At 51.3% G+C, this 27,407-nt stretch overlaps 1 protein-coding gene across 4 annotated transcripts in view; it reads right to left on the bottom strand.

The window, feature by feature from the left end:
• Positions 1-27,407, bottom strand: part of LOC142369365 (kinesin-like protein KIF1C) — a 64,295-nt gene that overhangs the window by 26,804 nt on the left and 10,084 nt on the right. For 2 of the 4 annotated variants that reach the window (XM_075451717.1, XM_075451716.1), the window contains exons 2-14: positions 11,773-11,902; positions 9,163-9,239; positions 9,016-9,094; positions 8,811-8,911; positions 7,995-8,060; positions 7,701-7,879; positions 5,900-6,011; positions 5,457-5,534; positions 5,293-5,358; positions 5,124-5,202; positions 3,847-3,925; positions 3,590-3,768; positions 18-125 (exon numbers count right to left, since the gene is read on the bottom strand). In XM_075451717.1, coding sequence (XP_075307832.1) covers positions 18-125; positions 3,590-3,768; positions 3,847-3,925; positions 5,124-5,202; positions 5,293-5,358; positions 5,457-5,534; positions 5,900-6,011; positions 7,701-7,879; positions 7,995-8,060; positions 8,811-8,911; positions 9,016-9,094; positions 9,163-9,239; positions 11,773-11,878 — 1,309 coding nt within the window. In that variant the 5' untranslated portion in view covers positions 11,879-11,902. The remainder of the gene's footprint in view (positions 1-17; positions 126-3,589; positions 3,769-3,846; positions 3,926-5,123; positions 5,203-5,292; positions 5,359-5,456; positions 5,535-5,899; positions 6,012-7,700; positions 7,880-7,994; positions 8,061-8,810; positions 8,912-9,015; positions 9,095-9,162; positions 9,240-11,772; positions 11,903-27,407) is intronic. The other 2 variants (XM_075451719.1, XM_075451718.1) reach the window with 2 other exon arrangements.

Here is a 27,407-nt window from a genome sequence, read left to right as displayed (position 1 = left end):
ACATGAGACACTCTCACCTGGAGGCGCAGCCTCGTCTTCAGCTGCCATCCCATTGGTGGTGGGAGTCAGCTGCGGGGGGGGCGGGGCCACAGCTGCCACGCCGCCGGGCCCGTTGTTGTTGTTGACTGTCAGAGATAAAGAGGGAGGCGGGGTCAGGTTTCAGCTCTAACAGGCTGGAATCTCAGCAATCCTGCCAATGTGAAGAACAGCAGGAACACACACACACAGCTGATCTGAAAATAACCGGCTGCACACGCCCAAGAGCTGGAAACCACACAGACCAGGACCAGCACATTCACACAGGAAGAGTTCTGTTCGGTTCTGCCGGGTCAGGAGGCCTTCTGATGGGCCCGAGTTCTGTTCAGCCGGGTCTGGAGGCCTTCTGATGGGCCCGAGTTCTGTTCAGCCGGGTCAGGAGGCCTTCTGATGGGCCGAGTTCTGTTCAGCAGGGTCAGGAGGCCTTCTGATGGGCCGAGTTCTGTTCAGCCGGGTCAGGAGGCCTTCTGATGGGCCTGAGTTCTGTTCAGCTGGGCCCGAGTTCTGTTCAGTTGGGTCAGGAAGCCTTCTGATGGGCCCGAGTTCTGTTCAGCCGGGTCAGGAGGCCTTCTGATGGGCCCGAGTTCTGTTCAGCCGGGTCAGGAGGCCTTCTGATGGGCCCGAGTTCTGTTCAGCTGGGCCCGAGTTCTGTTCAGCCGGGTCAGGAGGCCTTCTGATGGGCCTGAGTTCTGTTCAGCTGGGCCCGAGTTCTGTTCAGCCGGGTCAGGAGGCCTTCTGATGGGCCCGAGTTCTGTTCAGCCGGGTCAGGAGGCCTTCTGATGGGCCTGAGTTCTGTTCAGCCGGGTCAGGAGGCCTTCTGATGGGCCCGAGTTCTGTTCAGCCGGGTCATGAGGCCTTCTGATGGGCCCGAGTTCTGTTCAGCCGGGTCAGGAGGCCTTCTGATGGGCCCGAGGCCTTCTGATGGGCCCGAGTTCTGTTCAGCCGGGTCAGGAGGCCTTCTGATGGGCCCGAGTTCTGTTCAGCCGGGTCAGGAGGCCTTCTGATGGGCCCGAGGCCTTCTGATGGGCCCGAGTTCTGTTCAGCCGGGTCAGGAGGCCTTCTGATGGGCCCGAGTTCTGTTCAGCCGGGTCAGGAGGCCTTCTGATGGGCCCGAGTTCTGCTCTGCTGGGTCAGGAGGCCTTCTGATGGGCCCGAGTTCTGTTCAGCTGGGTCAGGAGGCCTTCTGATGGGCCCGAGTTCTGTTCAGCCGGGTCAGGAGGCCTTCTGATGGGCCCGAGTTCTGTTCAGCCGGGTCATGAGGCCTTCTGATGGGCCCGAGTTCTGTTCAGCCGGGTCAGGAGGCCTTCTGATGGGCCCGAGGCCTTCTGATGGGCCCGAGTTCTGTTCAGCCGGGTCAGGAGGCCTTCTGATGGGCCCGAGTTCTGTTCAGCCGGGTCAGGAGGCCTTCTGATGGGCCCGAGTTCTGCTCTGCTGGGTCAGGAGGCCTTCTGATGGGCCCGAGTTCTGTTCAGCTGGGTCAGGAGGCCTTCTGATGGGCCCGAGTTCTGTTCAGCTGGGTCAGGAGGCCTTCTGATGGGCTATGTACCATCAGAACCAACATGAACGGCCTGTTTTCGGGTATGGGGTATGTACCAGCAGAACCACATGAAAGGCCTGTTTTCGGGTATCGGGTGTATGTACCAGCAGAACCAACATGTTTTCGGGTATCGGGTATGTACCAGCAGAACCAACATGTTTTCGGGTATCGGGTATGTACCAGCAGAACCAACATGTTTTCGGGTATCGGGTATCGGGTATGTACCAGCAGAACCAACATGTTTTCGGGTATCGGGTATCGGGTATGTACCAGCAGAACCAACATGTTTTCGGGTATCGGGTATGTACCAGCAGAACCAACATGTTTTCGGGTATCGGGTATGTACCAGCAGAACCAACATGTTTTCGGGTATCGGGTATGTACCAGCAGAACCAACATGTTTTTGGGTATCGGGTGTATGTACCAGCAGAACCAACATGTTTTCGGGTATCGGTATCGGGTATGTACCAGCAGAACCAACATGTTTTCGGGTATCGGGTATGTACCAGCAGAACCAACATGTTTTCGGGTATCGGTATCGGGTATGTACCAGCAGAACCACCATGTTTTCGGGTATCGGTATCGGGTATGTACCAGCAGAACCAACATGTTTTCGGGTATCGGTATCGGGTATGTACCAGCAGAACCACATGTTTTCGGGTATCGGGTATGTACCAGCAGAACCAACATGTTTTCGGGTATCGGGTGTATGTACCAGCAGAACCACCATGTTTTCGGGTATCTGTATCGGGTATGTACCAGCAGAACCACCATGTTTTCGGGTATCGGGTGTATGTACCAGCAGAACCAACATGTTTTCGGGTATCGGGTATGTACCAGCAGAACCAACATGTTTTCGGGTATCGGGTGTATGTACCAGCAGAACCAACATGTTTTCGGGTATTGGGTGTATGTACCAGCAGAACCAACATGTTTTCGGGTATCGGGTGTATGTACCAGCAGAACCAACATGTTTTCGGGTATCGGGTATGTACCAGCAGAACCAACATGTTTTCGGGTATCGGGTGTATGTACCAGCAGAACCAACATGTTTTCGGGTATCGGGTATGTACCAGCAGAACCAACATGTTTTCGGGTATCGGGTGTATGTACCAGCAGAACCAACATGTTTTCGGGTATTGGGTGTATGTACCAGCAGAACCAACATGTTTTCGGGTATCGGGTGTATGTACCAGCAGAACCAACATGTTTTTGGGTATCGGGTATGTACCAGCAGAACCAACATGTTTTCGGGTATCGGGTATGTACCAGCAGAACCACCATGTTATCGGGTATCGGGTGTATGTACCAGCAGAACCAACATGTTTTCGGGTATCGGGTGTATGTACCAGCAGAACCAACATGTTTTCGGGTATCGGGTATGTACCAGCAGAACCAACATGTTTTCGGGTATCGGGTATGTACCAGCAGAACCAACATGTTTTCGGGTATCGGGTGTATGTACCAGCAGAACCAACATGTTTTCGGGTATTGGGTGTATGTACCAGCAGAACCAACATGTTTTCGGGTATCGGGTGTATGTACCAGCAGAACCAACATGTTTTTGGGTATCGGGTATGTACCAGCAGAACCAACATGTTTTCGGGTATCGGGTATGTACCAGCAGAACCACCATGTTTTCGGGTATCGGGTGTATGTACCAGCAGAACCAACATGTTTTCGGGTATCGGGTGTATGTACCAGCAGAACCACCATGTTATCGGGTATCGGGTGTATGTACCAGCAGAACCAACATGTTTTCGGGTATCGGGTGTATGTACCAGCAGAACCAACATGTTTTTGGGTATCGGGTATGTACCAGCAGAACCACATGTTTTCGGGTATCGGGTGTATGTACCAGCAGAACCACCATGTTTTCGGGTATCGGGTGTATGTACCAGCAGAACCAACATGTTTTCGGGTATCGGGTATGTACCAGCAGAACCACCATGTTTTCGGGTATCGGGTGTATGTACCAGCAGAACCAACATGTTTTCGGGTATCGGGTGTATGTACCAGCAGAAAGGCTCTTGTCAGCGAGTATACCGGCGTTGTCCAGCAGCTCCTGCAGACCCTGAGAGAACAGCAGGTTCCTCAGCCGGTCCACCTCCGCCTTCAGCTCCCGGATCAGTTTGGCGTTCGGATCTTCGTTGATCACGGCGTTGCAGCGGATCTGTTTGGCCCGGTCAGCGTACCTGGAACGCGTCAGAGCCGGTTAGACGTGTACCTGAGCCTAACGGTTACATCACAGAGTTTATGGGATGGCGGCTGACCTCAGCGTGCTCAGCGTTTCTTCATAGTTGATGTCAGCAGGACTCAGAGCAGCGATCATGGCGGTGCGAGAGTTTCCCCCTGAGACACAGGAGGGGTTACCGTGGTTACCAGGTGGTTAGCAGCTGGTTCTTCCCTGGTTCTGCCCCTGGTTCTGCTCCTGGTTCTCCTCCCAGGTTCTGGTTCTGCCCCTGGTTCTGCCCCCTGGTTCTGCCCTGGTTCTTCCCTGGTTCTACCCCTGGTTCTTCCCTGGTTCTACCCCTGGTTCTTCCCCTGGTTCTGCCCCTGGTTCTCCCCCCAGGTTCTGGTTCTGCCCCTGGTTCTGCCCTGGTTCTGCCCCTGGTTCTCCCCCCAGGTTCTGGTTCTGCCCCCTGGTTCTTCCCTGGTTCTGCCCTTTTTCTGCCCCTGGTTCTTCCCCTGGTTCTGCCCTGGTTCTGCCCCTGGTTCTCCCCCCAGGTTCTGGTTCTGCCCCTGGTTCTGCCCCCTGGTTCTGCCCTGGTTCTGCCCTGGTTCTGCCCCTGGTTCTCCCCCCAGGTTCTGGTTCTGCCCCTGGTTCTGCCCCCTGGTTCTTCCCTAGTCCTGCCCCCAGGTTCTGTTGTTCCCTGGTTCTGCCCCTGGTTCTGCCCCCTGGTTCTGCCCTGGTTCTTCCCTGGTTCTTCCCTGGTTCTGCCCTGGTTCTGCCCCCTGGTTCTTCCATGGTTCTGCCCCTGGTTCTGCCCCTGGTTCTCCCCCCAGGTTCTGGTTCTGCCCTGGTTCTGCCCCCTGGTTCTTCCCTAGTCCTGCCCCCAGGTTCTGTTGTTCCCTGGTTCTGCCCCTGGTTCTGCCCCTGGTTCTCCCCCCAGGTTCTGGTTCTGCCCTGGTTCTGCCCCCTGGTTCTTCCCTAGTCCTGCCCCCAGGTTCTGTTGTTGCCTGGTTCTGCCCCTGGTTCTGCCCCCTGGTTCTTCCCTAGTCCTGCCCCCAGGTTCTGTTGTTGCCTGGTTCTGCCCCTGGTTCTGCCCCTGGTTCTCCCCCCAGGTTCTGGTTCTGCCCTGGTTCTGCCCCCTGGTTCTTCCCTAGTCCTGCCCCCAGGTTCTGTTGTTGCCTGGTTCTGCCCCTGGTTCTGCCCCCTGGTTCTGCCCCCTGGTTCTGCCCTGGTTCTGCCCTGGTTCTGCCCCTGGTTCTCCCCCCAGGTTCTGGTTCTGCCCCTGGTTCTGCCCCCTGGTTCTTCCCTAGTCCTGCCCCCAGGTTCTGTTGTTGCCTGGTTCTGCCCCTGGTTCTGCCCCCTGGTTCTGGTTCTCACCCAGGTTCTCCTTCAGCAGCCATGTCAGGACCGAGTCTCTGTAGGGAATGAAGTCGCTCTTCCTCTTCTTGCTGCTCTGCTGCGGAGGAGAAGGAGAGGTGGTCAGTTTCCATGGCTACGGCCCAGCTGAAGCTGCCATTGGACGGTGAGAGAAAGGGGGCGGAGCTACCATTTCAGCCAGGGCTGATATCACTTTTCCAAGCGTGGTCAGAGACTTGTTGATGTTGGCTCCTTCCTGCAGCAACAGAGCAAAACAAGTCAGAGATGAGCAGCTTCCACACATGAAGCGTCATTAGCATTAGCATTAGCATTAGCATTAGCATTAGCGCTGACCTTGAGTCGAGTGCCCTTGGCCCCTGAAGAGTCTGCGCGCTCACTGCCAGCGAGATCCACCAGGCTGATCTTACTGACCTGAACACAGAGAGGGGAGCTCAGCCGGAGGCAGAACACACAGAACACTCAGAACCCAGAACCCACACAGAACTCAGAACACACACAGAACTCACACAGAACCCAGAACCCACTCAGAACACTCAGAACCCAGAACCCACACAGAACTCAGAACACACACAGAACTCACACAGACACTCACACAGACACTCAGAACACACTCAGAACACACAGAACTCAGAACTCAGAACTCAGAACTCAGAACACACTCAGAACCCAGAACCCACACAGAACTCAGAACACACACAGAACTCACACAGACACTCACACAGACACTCAGAACACACTCAGAACACACAGAACTCAGAACTCAGAACTCAGATCACCTTCTCCGTGTCCAGGCTGGTCATCTGGTCTCGGCGTTTCTGGGTGAACACGATGGTGAAGACGGCGTGCGACCTGGACGACGTCTCGTTCATGTTGGTGGCCGCAACCGTTCTGTAAGAAAAGGAGTTCGGTCAGTTCCTGCCCGCCTGTGTTTTCCCCATCAGCTGCACTCAATCCCTAATCACCCTATGCCCCTCTCTCCCACCCCCAGATATTGGGGATGTCTGGGATCCATCCCTTAAGGGCGTCTGCCAGACCACCGCCTCCTGCTGCCCGAAGCCCCTACTTCAGCCGCATGCCTGTTCGGCCACCGCAACCACGCCGCCGGGTTTCTGGTCCCCCGCCTGACCGGCTTCGAGCCCCTCCCTCCCGCCCTCAGACTTTTAGGGTCGTCTGGGATCCGCCCCTTGAGGGGGGGGGGGGCTCTGTCATGGGACTATGTTTTAGATCAGGGATTCTCAACCTTTTTTCAGTGATGTACCACTTGTAAAATATTTTTCAGCCAAGTACCCCCTAACCAGCGCAAAGCATTTTTTGTTGAAAAAAAAGACGTAGAACACTGTGTCAGCACTGTCTGTTTTATTAAACTTTGCAACTGCAAATAAACTGCATTCTCCTCAACTGTTTGCAAATGAAAATATATAAAACATTTTGGGGGAGCCTGTGTTCCTTTACCTTCTTTGTCACCTGTCCCTCTGTGTTCTCAGCAGCTCTTTAACCAGGACTCCATTGTTTGTGTTGTCAAGGCGACAGTCATTTATTTCGTCTATCATGTAAAAGGCAAATGCCGCGATTCATGGTTACCAGTCGCGTCACTGTTACGTTGCGCGCTCTAGTACCTGCCCCGCTGCCAGCTGTGTTTGTAAACATACCTGAACATACATGAACTTATATTAATTGATATTTATAATGACTTTTGAACTGATGCTATTTTTTAAATATATTTTTCAAAATCTCAAGTACCCCCTGGAGTGCCTCCAAGTACCCCAAGGGGTGCACGTACCCCCATTTGAGAACCACTGTTTTAGATCATGTTTGGTTTTAGATCATGTCTTAGTTTAGTTCTTAGTTTTCTCATGTTTTAGGTTCAGGTCTTGTGTTTAGTTTTTCTCATGTCACGCCACCCTCTCCTGCCCTGCCATCAGCCTCACGCCCCTCACCTGTGTTTTCCCCATCAGCTGCACTCTATCCCTAATCACCCTCCACAGTATTTTAGTTTCCAGGTCCCCTCATTGCTTTGGGAGATCCTTGTACCAGTCAACACCCTCCATGCCACGCCACGACCAAGATAAGTTTTCTTTCTCCATGCTATGCCAAGTGTTTTGTTTTGTTCAAGAATTATTCCACAGTTTAGGTTTTGCTTTTGTTTGAACTTTGTGTTTTTTTTGTAAATAAATCTAGTTTGCTTTTTGAAGTCCACATCCGTGTCCTTTAACACCACCAATACTGACAGTTTTAACCCGATTTAACATGTTTTAACCTGTTTTAACCTGATTTAACATGTTTTAACATGTTTGAACCATGTTTTTAAACATGTTCTAACATGTTTTAACCTGTTTTATCATGTTTGAACCATGTTTTTAACCTGTTCTAACATGTTTTAACATGTTTTGGCCTGTTTTTAACCTGTTTGAACCATGTTTTTAACCTGTTCTAACATGTTTTAACATGTTTTAACCTGTTTTGACCTGTTTGAACCATGTTTTTAACATGTTCTAACATGTTTTAACCTGTTTTGACCTGTTTGAACCATGTTTTTAAACAAAGTTCCTGCCACCCCCCCACAGAAAGACGACTGACCGAGCTTTGTTGCCAGCATCCATCAGGTCCTGGATGTCGGAGAATCCGGTCACAGCCAGCTTGGACAGATCTTCCACGTAGGGCCCCAGGATGGGATGCTCCCGGACCCGCAGGGTCCCCTGGGACTTTGGGTTCAACAGATCCCGGACCCGCTCGCAGTAGATCTCCATGTAGGACACCTGGATGTGGAGCAGAGGAGTTCAGCGCCAACCTGTTTTTATATGTTTTTAACCTGTTTTAACAGTTTTTAACTAGCGTCCGCTCAGGAGGGAGCAGAGATGGAGCTGGGCTTACCTCCACGGAGTAGGTCAGGTCTGGGTCCGTGTTCTCCCCCGTCCTCTGAAACAGCTCCTCACACAGCTGAGAGCACAAACACATCGTTTTAACCAGCTCCTCACACAGCTGAGAGCACAAACACATCGTTTTAACCAGCTCCTCACACAGCTGAGAGCACAAACACATGGGCTGTGTTCGAAACCGCATACTTCTCCTACTTTTTTTAAGTTCCCGGATGCATTTTAGATTCTCCGAAATGTTGGGTATGCATCATGAGGTTACTACTCATACTCAAACTACCCAAGATGCAACGTAACGTGACGTCGCCGATTGACATTTCCTGTCAAAACGGCAGTTTCAAGCTAGCTACAACGAGGGTAGGTTCACTTCCTGTTTTCAAAACAAAAGCACCAATTGTATGGTAATGGCTTTCCCTATGATAAAAGGCAACGGGTATTTTATTTTGTGAAAATAACAGGAAGTGCGTTAGCTCACTGCAGCTAGCTTTAGTAGCGCCGAATTCGTGGGAACAAAATTGTAAACAGCCGGTATTTTGTCAGCTTTTCAACACGTTGGGGATCTAAACGACTACTTTCTCTCCTGAAAATGTTTCAAATGTTGCTAAAGTTTACAGAGTTTAGAGCTTAAGGGAAAAAAGCATCAGAACGGCTGATTTCGGCTCGGGCAGGAGCGAAATGCATTGTGGGTAAACGCTCTGCATACTGTCTGATCGATCAGTATGTAGTAGGCGGTTTCGAACACAGCCATCGTTTTATTTCAGGGTTCTGTAATAAAACAGGGTTCTGGGGGAGGTCCCCTCCTCAGGGGGCTTACCTGGGGTATGATCCCCTCCTGCCCGGGCTCCTGTTTGCCCATCATGGTGTAGCTCTTCCCTCCGCCCGTCTGGCCGTACGCAAAAATGCACACATTGTACCCTGAAATCAAAAACATCCGTTTCATCCTTCTTTCACTCGACTGCTTTCGTTCCCGAGCCACCGGAGAGTTTGATTAAAAAAAGAAGCTGAGATCTCCACTTTACCTTCGAAGGCGTGCAGCAGCATCTCCTCCCCGATGTCCTTATAGACCTGCCTCTGGGAGGCAAAGCCGGGGTCCTCGTTCTGCAGAACCACACACTGTTAGCGCTTCGCTAAGAAGCTTCTCTCTGTGTGAAAGTGCGAGTGCTCACCGTGGTGTGTGACCAGTAAGAGTAGTCGAATGTGAAGTTCTTGGCTCCATCTTTGGGCTGTTTGGGGTTGGAGATGCCTGGAAAGCAAAGAGGGGGGATCAGAGAACGACTCAGGACCAGAAGGGCGGGGTCTGTTGTGGTAACACAGAGATGCCCCACCAGCTGCCCCTCTGAAGGTGAAATGTGCACGTGACCGCTCCGCCGTGCACAGAACAGATGACGAGCCCGGGTCTGCGCGTCTGGGTACGAGTGCATGTTCAGACGAGTGCTAAAAACAGTCCCGCTGCAGCGCAGGCTATTAATAAACCGTGTGTGCGTCAGTTTATTAGCCTGGGGTCAGAGGTCACATGACGGCCGGAGGCCTCCTGAGGTCTGTTTTAATGTGTGAGAACCTCTGACCCACAGAGAGTGAGGGCTGTTAGCCAGCTAAGCTAGTGGGGAACGTTAGCCTGAAGCTAACAGCTGGAGGTTTGGGTACTTTGAACGTTAGCCTGAAGCTAACAGCTGGAGGTTTGTGTACTTTGAACGTTAGCCTGAAGCTAACAGCTGGAGGTTTGGGTACTTTGAACGTTAGCCTGAAGCTAACAGCTGGAGGTTTGTGTACTTTGAACGTTAGCCTGAAGCTAACAGCTGGAGGTTTGTGTACTTTGAACGTTAGCCTGAAGCTAACAGCTGGAGGTTTGGGTACTTTGAACGTTAGCCTGAAGCTAACAGCTGGAGGTTTGTGTACTTTGAACGTTAGCCTGAAGCTAACAGCTGGAGGTTTGTGTACTTTGAACGTTAGCCTGAAGCTAACAGCTGGAGGTTTGGGTACTTTCAACGTTTGCCTGAAGCTAACAGCTGGAGGTTTGGGTACTTTGGCTGCTGTTTCAAGCCCAGAAAACTACAACTCAGATGGGACGGATGTTCCCAGGTGTGAGTTAGCTCCTGGTTATAACAGCAGCGGCACGTTCTAACGCCAGCGGCGGCACGTTCTAACGCCAGCGGCGGCACGTTCTAACGCCAGCGGCGGCACGTTCTAACGCCAGCGGCGGCACGTTCTAACGCCAGCGGCGGCACGTTCTAACGCCAGCGGCGGCACGTTCTCGCAGCAGCACGTTCTAACGGCAGCGGCACGTTCTCACGGCAGCGGCGGCACGTTCTAACGGCAGCGGCGGCACGTTCTAACGGCAGCGGCGGCACGTTCTAACGGCAGCAGCGGCACGTTCTCACGGCAGCAGGACGTTCTAACAGCAGCGGCACCTTCTAGCGGCAGCACGTTCTAACGGCAGCGGCAGCACGTTCTCACGGCAGCAGGACGTTCTAACGGCAGCGGCACGTTCTAACGGCAGCGGCACGTTCTAACGGCAGCGGCACGTTCTAACGGCAGCGGCAGCACGTTCTCACGGCAGCAGGACGTTTTAACGGCAGCGGCACCTTCTAACGGCAGCGGCACGTTCTCACAGCAGCAGCACGTTCTAACGGCAGCATGTTCTAACGGCAGCAGCAGCACGTTCTAACGGCAGCGGCACGTTCTAACGGCAGCGGCAGCACGTTCTAACGGCAGCGGCACGTTCTAACGGCAGCGGCAGCACGTTCTCACGGCAGCAGGACGTTCTAACAGCAGCGGCACCTTCTAACGGCAGCGGCACGTTCTCACAGCAGCAGCACGTTCTAACGGCAGCAGCAGCACGTTCTAACGGCAGCGGCACGTTCTAACGGCAGCATGTTCTAACGGCAGCAGCAGCACGTTCTAACGGCGGCGGCACGTTCTCACAGCAGCAGCACGTTCTAACGGCAGCATGTTCTAACGGCAGCAGCAGCACGTTCTAACGGCGGCGGCACGTTCTCACAGCAGCAGCACGTTCTAACGGCAGCATGTTCTAACGGCAGCAGCAGCACGTTCTAACGGCAGCGGCACGTTCTAACGGCAGCATGTTCTAACGGCAGCAGCAGCACGTTCTAACGGCGGCGGCACGTTCTAACAGCGGCGGCACGTTCTCACGGCAGCGGCGGCACGTTCTCACGGCAGCAGCGGCACGTTCTAACGGCAGCGGCACGTTCTAACGGCAGCGGCACGTTCTCACAGCAGCAGCGGCACGTTCTAACGGCAGCAGCGGCACGTTCTCGCAGCAGCAGCGGCACGTTCTAACGGCAGCGGCACGTTCTCACAGCAGCGGCGGCACGTTCTAACGGCAGCGGCGGCACGTTCTCACGGCAGCGGCGGCACGTTCTCACGGCAGCGGCGGCACGTTCTCACGGCAGCACGTTCTAACGGCAGCGGCGGCACGTTCTAACGGCAGCGGCACGTTCTCACGGCAGCACGTTCTAACGGCAGCGGCGGCACGTTCTAACGGCAGCGGCACGTTCTCACAGCAGCAGCGGCACGTTCTCACAGCAGCGCGTTCTCACATATTGGGTTCCGCTGCTTTCTGCTCCGTTTGCTCGTCTTTTTTCACACATTTTAAGGTTTTATCTTTTTAAAAATAAACACGTTAAAAACGTTTATGACAACATGTCGAACGGCGGAGTTTCTCCTCCTAAAACACCACCTTCCATCAGAGGGCTGGTTTTTGGGCTGTGCGTGTGCACGTTTGTGCATGTGTGCGTGCACGTGTTCTCTGGGCTTACAGGTGGTGTTTCCCTGCATCTGGATCACACACTTGGCGTTGCGGCCCATCTCTCTGGTGTTGAACGGACGGACTCGCACCGCCACCTTCACCGATGCACCCGCCATCTTTCAGCTCCGCCCACTCCCTGCCTGGGGACAGCCAATCAGAGTGCAGGGTCAGACAGACAGAACACATGGACACACAGCCTTTAAAGAGAAAAAAATCAGCCTGGAACGTTTCTCATTCAAACTGAAACCAGCAGAACTTCCTAACCTAACCCTCCATCTTTCTCTTTCCTGCTGACTCGTCTCTTTTTTTTTCCTTTTATGAGATTCCCGCTCTTTTTTCCTCTCCTCCTCTTTTTCCAGTCCCAGCTTTCCTTTTTCAGGTCTTTCCTCCTCCCACATACTTTTCCTTCCCCTCAACATTCTTCTTCCCTGACAGATTTCTCCTCCTTTTACACATTTCTTTCCTTTCTCCTTCTCCTTCCTGTCTTCCTTCCATTTGCTTTCCTCGTTTTCTTCCTTTCTTCTTGCTGCTTTCCTTCCTTTTCTTCCCTTTTTTAACCTCTCTCATCTGCATGGTTACATCCATTCCTTTCTCGGCTCTGCTTTAAGCTCAGAGCCAGACTTCTCATTTTCCCCTCCTTTCCTTCCTTCTTCCTCACTGTTTGCTCCTCTTTTCTCTCCTCTTTTTTCCTGAACTCCTCCCTTCACGTTTCCATTTTCCCCTCTCTTTACATTCCTGTCCTGTTATGTGTTCTGCGTCGCCATGGAAACCACGCTCCTCTCCACCTCGGTGTTTCTGCCTCATCGTCTCTTCTTTCTATCTGTTCTCTTTGTCTTTTTTCTTTTGTTTTTCCTGTGATGAAACGCCCCCACCTCAGGCCCCCCAACTCACACAGTTAAACACAACCGTCTGGGAAAGGATAGTGTTACTGTGTGTGCGCACGTGTGTGTGTGCGCACGTGTGTTTTTTACTACCAAACTGTCAGCAGCTCATTGATCCACCTTTCAATCATCTATGAGAACATGCTAATCAGAGTTATTGATCGGCTCAGACTGTTCATCAGCAGGTGTGTGTGTGTGTGTGTGCACGTGTGTGTGTGTGCACGTGTGTGTGTGTGCACGTGCGTGTGTGCGCTCTGTAATTTGGGCCTCTGCGGCCTCTAATAAACACACATTCCACCCCGACTCTCACGGTGAACATTTTGTCCTGAGCATGTTGCTATTTTTTCTCATTTTAAAGTTGTTTTTATTTATTATTATTATTTACCACTCGTGTGTGCGTTCGTCCTCTTTGTCACCCTGAAACCTTCCGTGTGAAATGTGCCGTTAGAAATAAAGTTTGGGAATAAAGCGTCTGCTGAGATCCTCCAGAGAGAAGACGTCTCACTCTGTTAACGAAACCTCAGAGTGAGGAGCATCTTCCCTCAGCGATGATCTTCGGCTGAGTTCAGACCCAGCTTCATAAAAACTAAACTTTAAATCTGTTTAAATCTGTGCACATCTGCTTTAACTCCTCTCCACCGGGCAGGTCAGCCAAAGGAAACCACAGAAGAAGAAAGTGACCACGTGGCTCTCTTTACGTCGGTTTAAAGTGAGCCGATCTCAGCCACTTCAGCATGAAACTGCTGGTGATGTCCCACAAATATCTGGGATTAACATTTCAGTTGTTTTCTTCTCTTCATTTCAGCTCGAAATGAGTTGAAAAGGAGGCAGATATCAACTGTTCTGATAAACACAATGGAGTGGCATCTGTCCGGTTCAGCAGATAGGTGCAGGCTGCTGGTTTAGCAGCTGTAACCATAGCGACCGTCTGTGTGAGGGGTGTGTTCTCAAAGCAGGTGAACCCAGGTCAGGTTTCTGTGTGAAACTGTGATTTCCTGAGAGCTCAAACATCAACAGCTCATTCAGGGTCAGGGTCATGTGAGGCTGTCAGAGAGTTTGTTTCCCTCTGAAAGAGTCCAGGAAGGACAGAGCGACACACCCAGGCAGAAATACACAAACCAGATCCTGACCACACACACCGAAACCACGTCTGTGGATGCAAAGCAGGTCACAGAGCGCTGACACCAGCGCCCTGCAGCAGCCCGGGACCCGAAGCAGCCCGGGACCCGCAGCCTGCAGCCCGGGACCCGCAGCAGCCCGGGACCCGCAGCCTGCAGCCCGGGACCCGCAGCAGCCCGGGACCCGCAGCCTGCAGCCCGGGACCCGCAGCTGCCCGGGACCCGCAGCAGCCCGGGACCCGCAGCAGCCCGGGACCCGCAGCCTGCAGCCCGGGACCCGCAGCTGCCCGGGACCCGCAGCAGCCCGGGACCCGCAGCAGCCCGGGACCCGCAGCCTGCAGCCCGGGACCCGCAGCAGCCCGGGACCCGCAGCAGGCCGGGACCCGCAGCAGCCCGGGACCCGCAGCAGCCCGGGACCCGCAGCAGGCCGGGACCCGCAGCAGCCCGGGACCCGCAGCAGCCCGGGACCCGCAGCAGCCCGGGACCCGCAGCAGGCCGGGACCCGCAGCAGGCCGGGACCCGCAGCAGCCCGGGACCCGCAGCAGGCCGGGACCCGCAGCAGGCCGGGACCCGCAGCAGCCCGGGACCCGCAGCAGGCCGGGACCCGCAGCAGGCCGGGACCCGCAGCAGCCCGGGACCCGCAGCAGGCCGGGACCCGCAGCAGGCCGGGACCCGCAGCAGCCCGGGACCCGCAGCAGCCCGGGACCCGAAGCAGCCCGGGACCCGAAGCAGCCCGGGACCCGCAGCCTGCAGCCCGGGACCCGCAGCCTGCAGCCCGGGACCCGCAGCCTGCAGCCCGGGACCCGCAGCCTGCAGCCCGGGACCCGCAGCAGCCCGGGACCTGCAGCCTGCAGCCCGGGACCCGAAGCAGCCCGGGACCTGCAGCCTGCAGCCCGGGACCCGAAGCAGCCCGGGACCCGAAGCAGCACGGGACCCGCTGCAGCCCGGGACCCGAAGCAGCCCGGGACCCGCAGCAGCCCGGGACCCGCAGCAGCCCGGGACCCGCAGCAGCCCGGGACCCGAAGCAGCCCGGGACCCGAAGCAGCCCGGGACCCGCAGCCTGCAGCCCGGGACCCGCAGCCTGCAGCCCGGGACCCGCAGCCTGCAGCCCGGGACCCGCAGCCTGCAGCCCGGGACCCGCAGCAGCCCGGGACCTGCAGCCTGCAGCCCGGGACCCGAAGCAGCCCGGGACCCGCAGCAGCCCGGGACCCGAAGCAGCCCGGGACCCGCAGCAGCCCGGGACCCGCAGCAGCCCGGGACCCGCAGCAGCCCGGGACCCGCAGCAGCCCGGGACCCGCTGCAGCCCGGGACCCGCTGCAGCCCGGGACCCGCAGCAGCCCGGGACCCGCAGCAGGCCGGGACCCGCAGCAGCCCGGGACCCGCAGCAGCCCGGGACCCGAAGCAGCCTGCAGCCCGGGACCTGCAGCAGCCCGGGACCCGCAGCAGCCCGGGACCCGAAGCAGCCTGCAGCCCGGGACCTGCAGCAGCCCGGGAACTGCAGCAGCCCGGGACCTGCAGCCTGCAGCCCGGGACCCGCAGCAGCCCGGGACCTGCAGCCTGCAGCCCGGGACCCGCAGCAGCCCGGGACCCGCAGCAGCCCGGGACCCGCAGCAGGCCGGGACCCGCAGCAGCCCGGGACCTGCAGCCTGCATCACTGATAAATCCCTGTTAAATCCCTGTTAAATCGCCGCTGTGCCACTGATAAATCACTGTTAAATCATTGATAAATCACTGATAAATCACTGATAAATCACTGATAAATAGCCACTGTTAAATCACTGATAAATCCCTGTTAAATCCCTGTTAAATCGCCGCTGTGCCACTGATAAATCACTGTTAAATCATTGATAAATCACTGATAAATCACTGATAAATCACTGATAAATAGCCACTGTTAAATCCCTGTTAAATCCCTGTTAAATCACCTCTGTGCCACTGATTACAATTAAATGAAGACAAAACTGAGATCATTCTGTTTGGGAGCAAAGAGAAGAGGGTCAGCGTTGGTACATATCTTGAGACTCGGGACCTTACAATCACTGACCAAGTTGGTAACCTCTGAGTGTTGATAGACTCAGATCTGACTTTCAGCAGCCACATCAAAGCTGTCACCAAGGCAGCTTTTTACCACCTCAGAAACATCAGCAGAATTAAAGGTTTCCAGGAGAAACTCATCCATGGATTCATCTCCAGCAGACTCCATCACTGTAACGCTCTTTTAACTGGACTTCCCACAAAGAGCATTAAACATCTGCAGCTCATCCAGAACGCTGCTGCTGGAGTTTTAACCCGGACTAAGAGATCTGAACACATCACAGCAGCTTTAAAATCTTTACTCTGGCTTCCAGTCAGTCACAGAATAGAGTTTAAAAGCCTGCTGATGGTTTACAATCTGTGATGTGTTCAGAGAATATAAAGCCAGCAGAGCTCTGAGATCCAAGGACTCAGGTCAGCTGGTCCAGTCCAGAGTCCAGACTAAACATGGAGAAGCAGCATTTAGCTGTTATGCTGCAAACAAGTGGAACAAACTGCCAGTGGAGATTAAACTTTCACCAAATGGAGACATTTTTAAATCCAGGTTAAAGACATTTCTGTTCTCATGTGTCTATGCATGAAATATCTTTTAACTTATCTCGACTGTTGCCTGATTTTAAATTCATTTAAATGATTTTATTTGTTTCTCTTTATATTATTTTATGTATTTTTAATGCTTCTTGCACTCCCTGCTGCAATGCTTTTATTTTATGTAAAGCACTTTGAACTGTTTGTACATGAAATGTGCTACAAATAAATTTGATTTGATGATTTGATTAATCACTAATAAATCGTCACTGTGCCACTGATAAATCACTGATAAATCACTGTTAAATCGCTGCTGTGCCACTGATAAATCCCTGTTAAATCACTGTTAAATCGCTGCTGTGCCACTGATAAATCACTGATAAATCCCTGATAAATCCCTGTTAAATCCCTGTTAAATCGCTGCTGTGCCACTGATAAATCACTGATAAATCCCTGTTAAATCACCGCTGTGCCACTGATAAATCACTGATAAATCCCTGTTAAATCACTGTTAAATCGCTGCTGTGCCACTGATAAATCACTGATAAATCCCTGTTAAATCACTGTTAAATCGCTGCTGTGCCACTGATAAATCACTGATAAATCCCTGTTAAATCCCTGTTAAATCGCCGCTGTGCCACTGATAAATCACTGATAAATCCCTGATAAATCCCTGTTAAATCACCGCTGTGCCACTGATAAATCCCTGTTAAATCACTGTTAAATCCCCGCTGTGCCACTGATAAATCATGATTTTCAGTTCCTGGCACTGAGGACCCTGCTCAGATGTGTTTGAAGCTGATTCTGCCACGCCGGGCACTGTGTGAGCGAACTGTGAGTTTCAAGCGTTGCTGTCTGAGTTAAACTTTTATGGAGCCAAAGACTGTTGTTGAAACCATGAATTTCATGGTTTTTAAAAGCTGGGAGATGGATTCTCTAACCCCGCCTCTCTGGCGTGTCTCGTGGTGATAAACACAAAGAAGAATTCCTGAGAATCCGTTTCCCTTTAGCGAACACCTGACAGCCAGAGTCAGCCTTCGTGTCTGCTGAGGCGGGAGCTGAAATATTCCAGAGAAACTAACTCCACCGAAGGTGATCATTACTGAAGCTCTGATGTCACACCGCTGCATTCCTGCTGAGAATTTGATCCTTTGTGCTTTGATTTAGTTTCCAGCTAAGTGGTGAGTCCCAGCCTCCTGGGTGACATCAGATCTGAACAAACAGACTCTGTGCTGCAGAGAAGTTAGGCTCATCTAATTAAACATGTCATGTGATGAATAAAAGCTGTTCAACCATAAAACTCTGTCTGTGTGGAACTAAACAGGTCAAAGTTTAACCAGGTAACCTCATTACACACACTCAGAGGGAAGGTTAGAACCCTGAGGGCAGCTCTCAGGTCCATTCTGGTTCTGGTTCTACTTCAGATCCGGGTTCAACAAGCTGTTTAATGAGAGCTCTGACAAAGACTGTCTGTGAGAGACGATGCATCACTCTGATGTTTCAGCGTGACCGCCACAGACTTCTGTTTCTGAGCAGAGAAAAGGAAATAATCTGACGTTTCCCTCTGATTTCTAGCATCGTGCAAATAATTACAGACTTTTATTACCAGTAAAAAGGCTCCTAACTCAAGGGATGAACCAGTGCTGGGTCCAACTTAGCAAAGAAGCCGTTTTAAACTGGATCTTTAGCCACTTTGTTCCCAGCAGCCTGTCACAGAGACACATCATTTGTTCCCATTTCTTTAGCTGCATCTGTGAAAAACAGCTTCATAGTTTCAACTTTTTTCTACTTTTACGTTTAAAACTGCTTTCAGTTACCAAAAGAGTCAAATTAATATAAGAAATTCAGTTTAAAAAAATCGTAATCCCCAAAAAATTGAACGTTATCACGTCTAAAAGTAGAAAACTAGGAAAAAAACAGACAATAATAAGAATTATATGTTATTCAACATCAAGAAAAAGTAAATAAGATTCAATTTAAAGCTTAAAAAAAGGAAAATAAGATATAAATAATCTAATGACTAATTATGGAACAATTAATATAAATGAAATGATTTAACTGTTTTATGCCACCAGAAATGAATAATCTAGAAGCTCTTTGTGGGTTTTAGACTGGAATTAAGATTTGTTCCCATTTCTTTAGCTGCATGTGTGAAAAACAGCAAAGATAACACAGTGTGACAGACAGAAAACAGGATTTCTGCAGCAACAAGGTGATTCCCAAAGAGCTGTTAGCTGAAAACTTGGCATATCTCAGCATGGTGTGCTGTGTGTTGGAGGAGAAAGCAGCTCAGAGCAGATATTCACTTTAAAGCTGCTCAGAACTGAACTAACTCTGGTTCTGCCTCAGATTCTGGGTTTATGTTCATGTTGGAACATGTTTCAGTGAATCTCTGCAGCTGTTACCATGGAAACATCTGCAGATATTCACCTTAAAGCTGCTCAGAGCTGAACTAACTCTGGTTCTGCCTCAGATTCTGGGTTTATGTTCATGTTGGAACATGTTTCAGTGAATCTCTGCAGCTGTTACCATGGAAACATCTGCAGATATTCACTTTAAAGCTGCTCAGAACTGAACTAACTCTGGTTCTGACTCAGATTCTGGGTTTATGTTCATGTTGGAACATGTTTCAGTGAATCTCTGCAGCTGTTACCATGGAAACATCTGCAGATATTCACTTTAAAGCTGCTCAGAACTGAACTAACTCTGGTTCTGCCTCAGATTCTGGGTTTATGTTCATGTTGGAACATGTTTCAGTGAATCTCTGCAGCTGTTACCATGGAAACATCTGCAGATATTCACTTTAAAGCTGCTCAGAACTGAACTAACTCTGGTTCTGTCTCAGATTCTGGGTTTATGTTCATGTTGGAACATGTTTCAGTGAATCTCTGCAGCTGTTACCATGGAAACATCTGCAGATATTCACTTTAAAGCTGCTCAGAACTGAACTAACTCTGGTTCTGCCTCAGATTCTGGGTTTATGTTCATGTTGGAACATGTTTCAGTGAATCTCTGCAGCTGTTACCATGGAAACATCTGCAGATATTCACTTTAAAGCTGCTCAGAACTGAACTAACTCTGGTTCTGCCTCAGATTCTGGGTTTATGTTCATGTTGGAACATGTTTCAGTGAATCTCTGCAGCTGTTACCATGGAAACATCTGCAGATATTCACTTTAAAGCTGCTCAGAACTGAACTAACTCTGGTTCTGCCTCAGATTCTGGGTTTATGTTCATGTTGGAACATGTTTCAGTGAATCTCTGCAGCTGTTACCATGGAAACATCTGCAGATATTCACTTTAAAGCTGCTCAGAACTGAACTAACTCTGGTTCTGACTCAGATTCTGGGTTTATGTTCATGTTGGAACATGTTTCAGTGAATCTCTGCAGCTGTTACCATGGAAACATCTGCAGATATTCACTTTAAAGCTGCTCAGAACTGAACTAACTCTGGTTCTGCCTCAGATTCTGGGTTTATGTTCATGTTGGAACATGTTTCAGTGAATCTCTGCAGCTGTTACCATGGAAACATCTGCAGATATTCACTTTAAAGCTGCTCAGAACTGAACTAACTCTGGTTCTGACTCAGATTCTGGGTTTATGTTCATGTTGGAACATGTTTCAGTGAATCTCTGCAGCTGTTACCATGGAAACATCTGCAGATATTCACTTTAAAGTTGCTCAGAACTGAACTAACTCTGGTTCTGCCTCAGATTCTGGGTTTATATCCATGTTTCCTCCTGGCTGATGTGATGTAACAGCTCCTGGTTCCTGCTGAACTCAGACTGCAGAACTGATGCAGAGTCGGTGCTTTCTGCTCATGCAGCACAAACACATTCAGCAGCCCCAGAGTGTGTTTGCTCTGTCAACAGCGCTCAGTGGCAGCGGGAACACACACAGACAAGATGGTGGCCACAGATACCGGATTGTACTCTAATCTTATTGTGTGTGTGTTTAGGTGAGCGAGCAGCCTTCATTCCACCGACCCCGAGCTGAAGCTGACTTCATGCCGCAGGCATCCCAACACAAACACACTTACTGTGGCCAACAGCAGCTCAACTGGTCGGCCCCGTTCAACCAGCTGCAGGAACTAACCCAACTATCCAGCTGTTCACACAAAGGGCTCCGAGAGCTGTTAAAGGGCTCCGAGAGCCACAAAGGGACCGAACGGATCCACCTTTCTGCTGCTGATCGGCTCCACAATAAGGAGGCAGCCGGTGGATTAAAAGCACAGAACTGATCCACCTTTCTGCTGCTGATCGGCTCCACAATAAGGAGGCAGCCGGTGGATTAAAAGCAGGCAGCTGGGCACAAAAGGTGCTGTGACTCTGCTAATCAGCCTGAATGCAGGAAGTCTGTGTTTACACTGGAGTCAGCTGAGTAATTACCTGAGCTCCACACCTGAGTAATTACCTGAGCTCCACCTCTGCACGGTGTGATCCCGTCATTAGTGGTCGCAGCTCCGGCTCTGTGCTAAGAGTAAAGAAAAGAAATCAATCTGTTTCTTTTAATTAGTGCTGGGCGAGTTAACTCGTTATTACCGATGTGGGACTCGAACCGGCAGCTGCAGCGAGGACTATAGCCTCCTTACATGGGGCGCCTGCTCAGCCCACTACGCCACCGACCCCCCCTGTTTTATTATTACAGCTAAGCGCTGCGAAGGCCTATTGGATCTGCAGGATTTCACTATTATTATTCCGTTTCTTTTCCGCCTGGAATCGCAAATGGGGGGGGCCTGAACGTATTAGAAAACTCCCCAAACTTTACCTAAAATTGTCCCACGCGTGAAATCGCATGATTTTAATGTACTCGAAAGTGGGCGTGGCCAAACTGCTCTACAGCGCCACCTAACGTGAGATGGCCCGAACCGTACATCGTAGAGACGTGAAATTCGTTATGTATGCAGATCGAGTCAAATCAAGAACAAAAGTCTCTTGGAGGTATGCTCTAAAATATACAAGGAGGCGGCCATTTTGGGTCAAAGGGCAAATTTTGGCCATTTTTCAGATTTACACACCTCGTATTTGAACGAACTCCTCCCAGGGATTTTGAGCTACAGACTTCATCTTTGGTCGGTATGCAGTTAAGGGATGGGGGCACAAAAGTTATCAGAAGACTTGAGTTTTTGAGCATGTTTAGGGGGCGTGGCCAAGCGGCGAACTTGGCGTACTCGCCAGCGTAAACGAAACGCTATATCTTTCACCTAAAAAGTTCAATCTGCACCAAACTTGGTATGAGTCATCCATGTTTGATGCATGTCAATCCTATGTGGTCATATGCTGACGTCATCTAAGCCCCGCCCCCTCAGAACAGGAAGTCACTTTTTTCACTTGGAAAGCTCCATCTCTGGCCCCCTTCACCTAATCAACATGATCTTGTGTCAGAATACAGATAACAAGTTGGTCTAACTAGCTTTAAAGCACCAACAGTTTTCACTTGAAGGCGTGGCTCTGGCGGCTTGGTGAAGTCAGACATCACGCCGTTACCATACGTTTGGCTCTAAATTCTACAGTTTTGAGCCCAGATGCACCAAACTCACTGGGATCGATCCTAATCCACCCCCCAACAGGTGTGCTGTCCAATATTTGATGGGCGTGGCCTAATGCCTCCACAGCGCCCCCTAGAACAACTAAAAACATCAGCCCCAAGCCATGCTTTCACCGACAATCATGAAACTCAGCACACCTGTGCGTCTTGTCAGGACCTACAAAATAGTGTGGGCATGGCAGAATGGCACATTCCAATCCCTCGCCGTTTGCATACGTTCGGCTCTAAATCTCACATGCATCATCTGATTTGCACCAAACTAGATATGAATGACCTTTGTTAACGTCTAAAGAGCCCGATAGGATTATATTGGAGTTTGACTCCACTGCGCCCCCTAGATCATTTAAACAGCTATATCTCCTTGAGACATCATCCGATCTGCACCGTATTTTTTGTGCATCATTACGGAGCAGCGCTTCACACGTTGGCGTGGTACATATCTGACGTCGCTAAGCCCCGCCCCCACAAAGCAGGAAGTGACGGTAACTCCTGTCTGGAAGCTGAGATATCGCTCCAACTTTGAACACGTGCCACTGGTGTCGTACTGTCGTGGACTGAAGGCGATTTGGGAGATTCGTCGCACGCTCCACCTGGTGGACGGGCGCGGGAGATGCGTGACGGCGTTGATGACCACGTCGGGGCGGCGGTGCCGGCAGTCAGGCAGTCGCAAGGCCGGAGCTGCGCTTGGCTGCGAGGGCCGTTATCACTGCTCGCAGTTTTAATTTACTTTATTATTGTAAAAGTCTGTTGCTCACAGGCTTTTATTTTGTAAAAGTCTGTTGCTCACAGGCTTTTATTTTGTAAAAGTCTGTTGCTCACAGGCTTTTATTCTGTAAAAGTCTGTTGCTCACAGGCTTTTATTTTGTAAAAGTCTGTTGCTCACAGGCTTTTATTTTGTAAAAGTCTGTTGCTCACAGGCTTTTATTCTGTAAAAGTCTGTTACTCACAGGCTTTTATTTTGTAAAAGTCTGTTGCTCACAGGCTTTTATTCTGTAAAAGTCTGTTACTCACAGGCTTTTATTTTGTAAAAGTCTGTCGCTCACAGGCTTTTATTTTGTTAAAGTCTGTCGCTCACAGGCTTTTATTTTGTTAAAGTCTGTTACTCACAGGCTTTTATTTTGTAAAAGTCTGTCGCTCACAGGCTTTTATTCTGTAAAAGTCTGTTGCTCACAGGCTTTTATTCTGTAAAAGTCTGTTGCTCACAGGCTTTTATTCTGTAAAAGTCTGTTGCTCACAGGCTTTTATTCTGTAAAAGTATGCTGCTCACAGGCTTTTATTCTGTAAAAGTCTGCTGCTGTCTGCTGTGGAACAGGAAAAGAAAGTAATCGGCGGATCCACCAAACATGGAGAAGGGTACGGAACTTTTACTCGGCCATTTTCATGTTAAAGTTCTTCCAGACGGCGGAGTCGACAGAACCAAAGTCATCTGTAAACACAGCCAAGTTGAATTGTCTTCTCAGCGTAGTAGTTCCAGTCTAAAATATCACTTAAAGGCAAAACACACAACTGATAGCAGCAAGTCATTCAAGGAAACAGACAGTGGAGCGAGGCTTCTACATAAAAACTACAGACAGATGCTGATGTTAAAAGTGTGTTTGCACAACAAATGTTATGGCACTTTCATTCATATGGCAGCACATTTAAAATAAAGCTAAATGCTAAAAGCTATACACTACTTTTGGATTCTGCGTACAAATGCGATTAATCGTGATTAATCAGGGAAATCATGTGATTAATTAGATTAAACATGTTAATCGTTGCCCAGCCCTGGTTCTGATGCTTGTAGAAAACTACGCAGACTTCACGTTGGTGCTGATGAGCATCTGGTGGATGAAGCAGAGCCGGTGGAGACCTACATTAGAGCCAACTTCATCACGACTCGGTTACCATGGAAACCAGCAGCCGGTCCCAGCTCTGAGCGAGTCTGTATCTGCAGCAGCACCAACAGGTGGTGGGTGTGGCTTCCTGAGAGAGTTCAGGCCGCTCCACCCATGTGACCGAGCTGACATCATGGCAGGAAAGAACGGTTTCCTGGTTGATGAAGCAGGCAGCCAATAAGCTCCAGGAGCAGGACAAACATGGCCACAGGAGCAGGACAAACATGGCTCCAGGAGCAGGACAAACATGGCTCCAGGAGCAGGACAAACATGGCCACAGGAGCAGGACAAACATGGCCACAGGAGCAGGACAAACATGGCTCCAGGAGCAGGACAAACATGGCCACAGGAGCAGGACAAACATGGCTCCAGGAGCAGGACAAACATGGCCACAGGAGCAGGACAAACATGGCCACAGGAGCAGGACAAACATGGCTCCAGGAGCAGGACAAACATGGCTCCAGGAGCAGGACAAACATGGCCACAGGAGCAGGACAAACATGGCCACAGGAGCAGGACAAACATGGCTCCAGGAGCAGGACAAACATGGCCACAGGAGCAGGACAAACATGGCTCCAGGAGCAGGACAAACATGGCCACAGGAGCAGGACAAACATGGCCACAGGAGCAGGACAAACATGGCTCCAGGAGCAGGACAAACATGGCTACAGGAGCAGGACAAACATGGTGACAGGAGCAGGACAAACATGGTGACAGGAGTAGGACAAACATGGCTCCAGGAGCAGGACAAACATGGTGACAGGAGCAGGACAAACATGGCGACAGGAGCAGGACAAACATGGTGACAGGAGCAGGACAAACATGGTGACAGGAGCAGGACAAACATGGCCACAGGAGCAGGACAAACATGGCCACAGGAGCAGGACAAACATGGCCACAGGAGCAGGACAAACATGGTGACAGGAGCAGGACAAACATGGTGACAGGAGCAGGACAAACATGGCCACAGGAGCAGGACAAACATGGTGACAGGAGCAGGACAAACATGGCCACAGGAGCAGGACAAACATGGCCACAGGAGCAGGACAAACATGGCCACAGGAGCAGGACAAACATGGCCACAGGAGCAGGACAAACATGGCCACAGGAGCAGGACAAACATGGCCACAGGAGCAGGACAAACATGGCCACAGGAGCAGGACAAACATGGCCACAGGAGCAGGACAAACATGGTGACAGGAGCAGGACAAACATGGCCACAGGAGCAGGACAAACATGGTGACAGGAGCAGGACAAACATGGCCACAGGAGCAGGACAAACATGGTGACAGGAGCAGGACAAACATGGCCACAGGAGCAGGACAAACATGGCCACAGGAGCAGGACAAACATGGCCACAGGAGCAGGACAAACATGGCCACAGGAGCAGGACAAACATGGCTCCAGGAGCAGGACAAACATGGCCACAGGAGCAGGACAAACATGGTGACAGGAGCAGGACAAACATGGCCACAGGAGCAGGACAAACATGGCGACAGGAGCAGGACAAACATGGCTACAGGAGCAGGACAAACATGGCCACAGGAGCAGGACAAACATGGCCACAGGAGCAGGACAAATATGGTGACAGGAGCAGGACAAACATGGCTCCAGGAGCAGGACAAACATGGCCACAGGAGCAGGACAAACATGGCCACAGGAGCAGGACAAACATGGCCACAGGAGCAGGACAAACATGGTGACAGGAGCAGGACAAACATGGCCACAGGAGCAGGACAAACATGGTGACAGGAGCAGGACAAACATGGCCACAGGAGCAGGACAAACATGGCGACAGGAGCAGGACAAACATGGTGACAGGAGCAGGACAAACATGGCGACAGGAGCAGGACAAACATGGCCACAGGAGCAGGACAAACATGGCCACAGGAGCAGGACAAACATGGTGACAGAAGTAGGACAAACATGGTGACAGGAGCAGGACAAACATGGCTCCAGGAGCAGGACAAACATGGCTCCAGGAGCAGGACAAACATGGCCACAGGAGCAGGACAAACATGGTGACAGGAGCAGGACAAACATGGTGACAGGAGCAGGACAAACATGGTGACAGGAGCAGGACAAACATGGCCACAGGAGCAGGACAAACATGGCCACAGGAGCAGGACAAACATGGCCACAGGAGCAGGACAAACATGGTGACAGAAGTAGGACAAACATGGTGACAGGAGCAGGACAAACATGGCTCCAGGAGCAGGACAAACATGGCTCCAAGAGCAGGACAAACATGGCCACAGGAGCAGGACAAACATGGTGACAGGAGCAGGACAAACATGGTGACAGGAGCAGGACAAACATGGCGACAGGAGCAGGACAAACATGGCTACAGGAGTAGGACAAACATGGCCACAGGAGCAGGACAAACATGGCGACAGGAGCAGGACAAACATGGCTACAGGAGTAGGACAAACATGGCCACAGGAGCAGGACAAACATGGCAACAGGAGTAGGAAAAACATGGCAACAGGAGTAGGAAAAACATGGCGACAGGAGCAGGACAAACATGGTGACAGGCGGGTTTCCTGCTTCATGAACTCTTATTTTCTTCAGCTAATCTTTCAGGGTCACAGGATCTAATTCAGATCAGCTGAAAACTATTCTGGACTATGTCGGACTGGATCTGACGACTATGACATTATCTATGACATCATCCATGACATCATCCATGACATCATCCATGACAGAGATACTCATTGCGCGGCTCTCAAGCTTTAATTGGAGGCTCGCACTCGCATAGTAGCTTATAACAATATGGTAACAATAACAATACATGTTTTCAAATAACACACAGCGAATACTGCACAGTATTGTGTATTTTTATTAAGTTTGCGTTTTTGTAGCATTAAGTATTTTTTATTAAGTATTAATTAAGGCTTAATGGTGTTTCCTAAAGGGGGCACTGTTAAACCTGGCAACGCAGCCCGCTTAAACCACCTCGCACCTGACCGCAGAGCACGCTATCTCCTTTAGCCAGCGCACGCTAGCTGCTTTAGCCAGAGCACGCTAGCTGCTTTAGCCAGAGCACGCTAGCTCCTTTAGCCAGCGCACGCTAGCTGCTTTAGCCAGAGCACGCTAGCTGCTTTAGCCAGAGCACGCTAGCTCCTTTAGCCAGAGCACGGTAGCTGCTTTAGCCAGCGCACGGTAGCTCCTTTAGCCAGCGCACGCTAGCTGCTTTAGCCAGAGCACGCTAGCTCCTTTAGCCAGAGCACGGTAGCTGCTTTAGCCAGAGCACGGTAGCTCCTTTAGCCAGCGCACGCAAGCTCCTTTAGCCAGAGCACGCTAGCTCCTTTAATCAGCGCACGCTAGCTCCTTTAGCCAGAGCTCCTTTAGCCAGAGCACGCTAGCTCCTTTAGCCAGAGCACGCTAGCTGCTTTAGCCAGAGCACGCTAGCTCCTTTAGCCAGAGCACGGTAGCTGCTTTAGCCAGCGCACGGTAGCTCCTTTAGCCAGCGCACGCTAGCTGCTTTAGCCAGAGCACGCTAGCTCCTTTAGCCAGAGCACGGTAGCTGCTTTAGCCAGAGCACGGTAGCTCCTTTAGCCAGCGCACGCAAGCTCCTTTAGCCAGAGCACGCTAGCTCCTTTAATCAGCGCACGCTAGCTCCTTTAGTCAGAGCTCCTTTAGCCAGAGCACGCTAGCTCC

Source organism: Odontesthes bonariensis, chromosome 19 (genome assembly GCF_027942865.1).
Source record: "Odontesthes bonariensis isolate fOdoBon6 chromosome 19, fOdoBon6.hap1, whole genome shotgun sequence".
In the NCBI taxonomy this organism is placed as follows: domain Eukaryota; kingdom Metazoa; phylum Chordata; class Actinopteri; order Atheriniformes; family Atherinopsidae; genus Odontesthes; species Odontesthes bonariensis.
The sequence above is the reverse complement of the archived record's forward strand: the minus strand, read 5'-3'. Positions and strand labels throughout refer to the sequence as shown.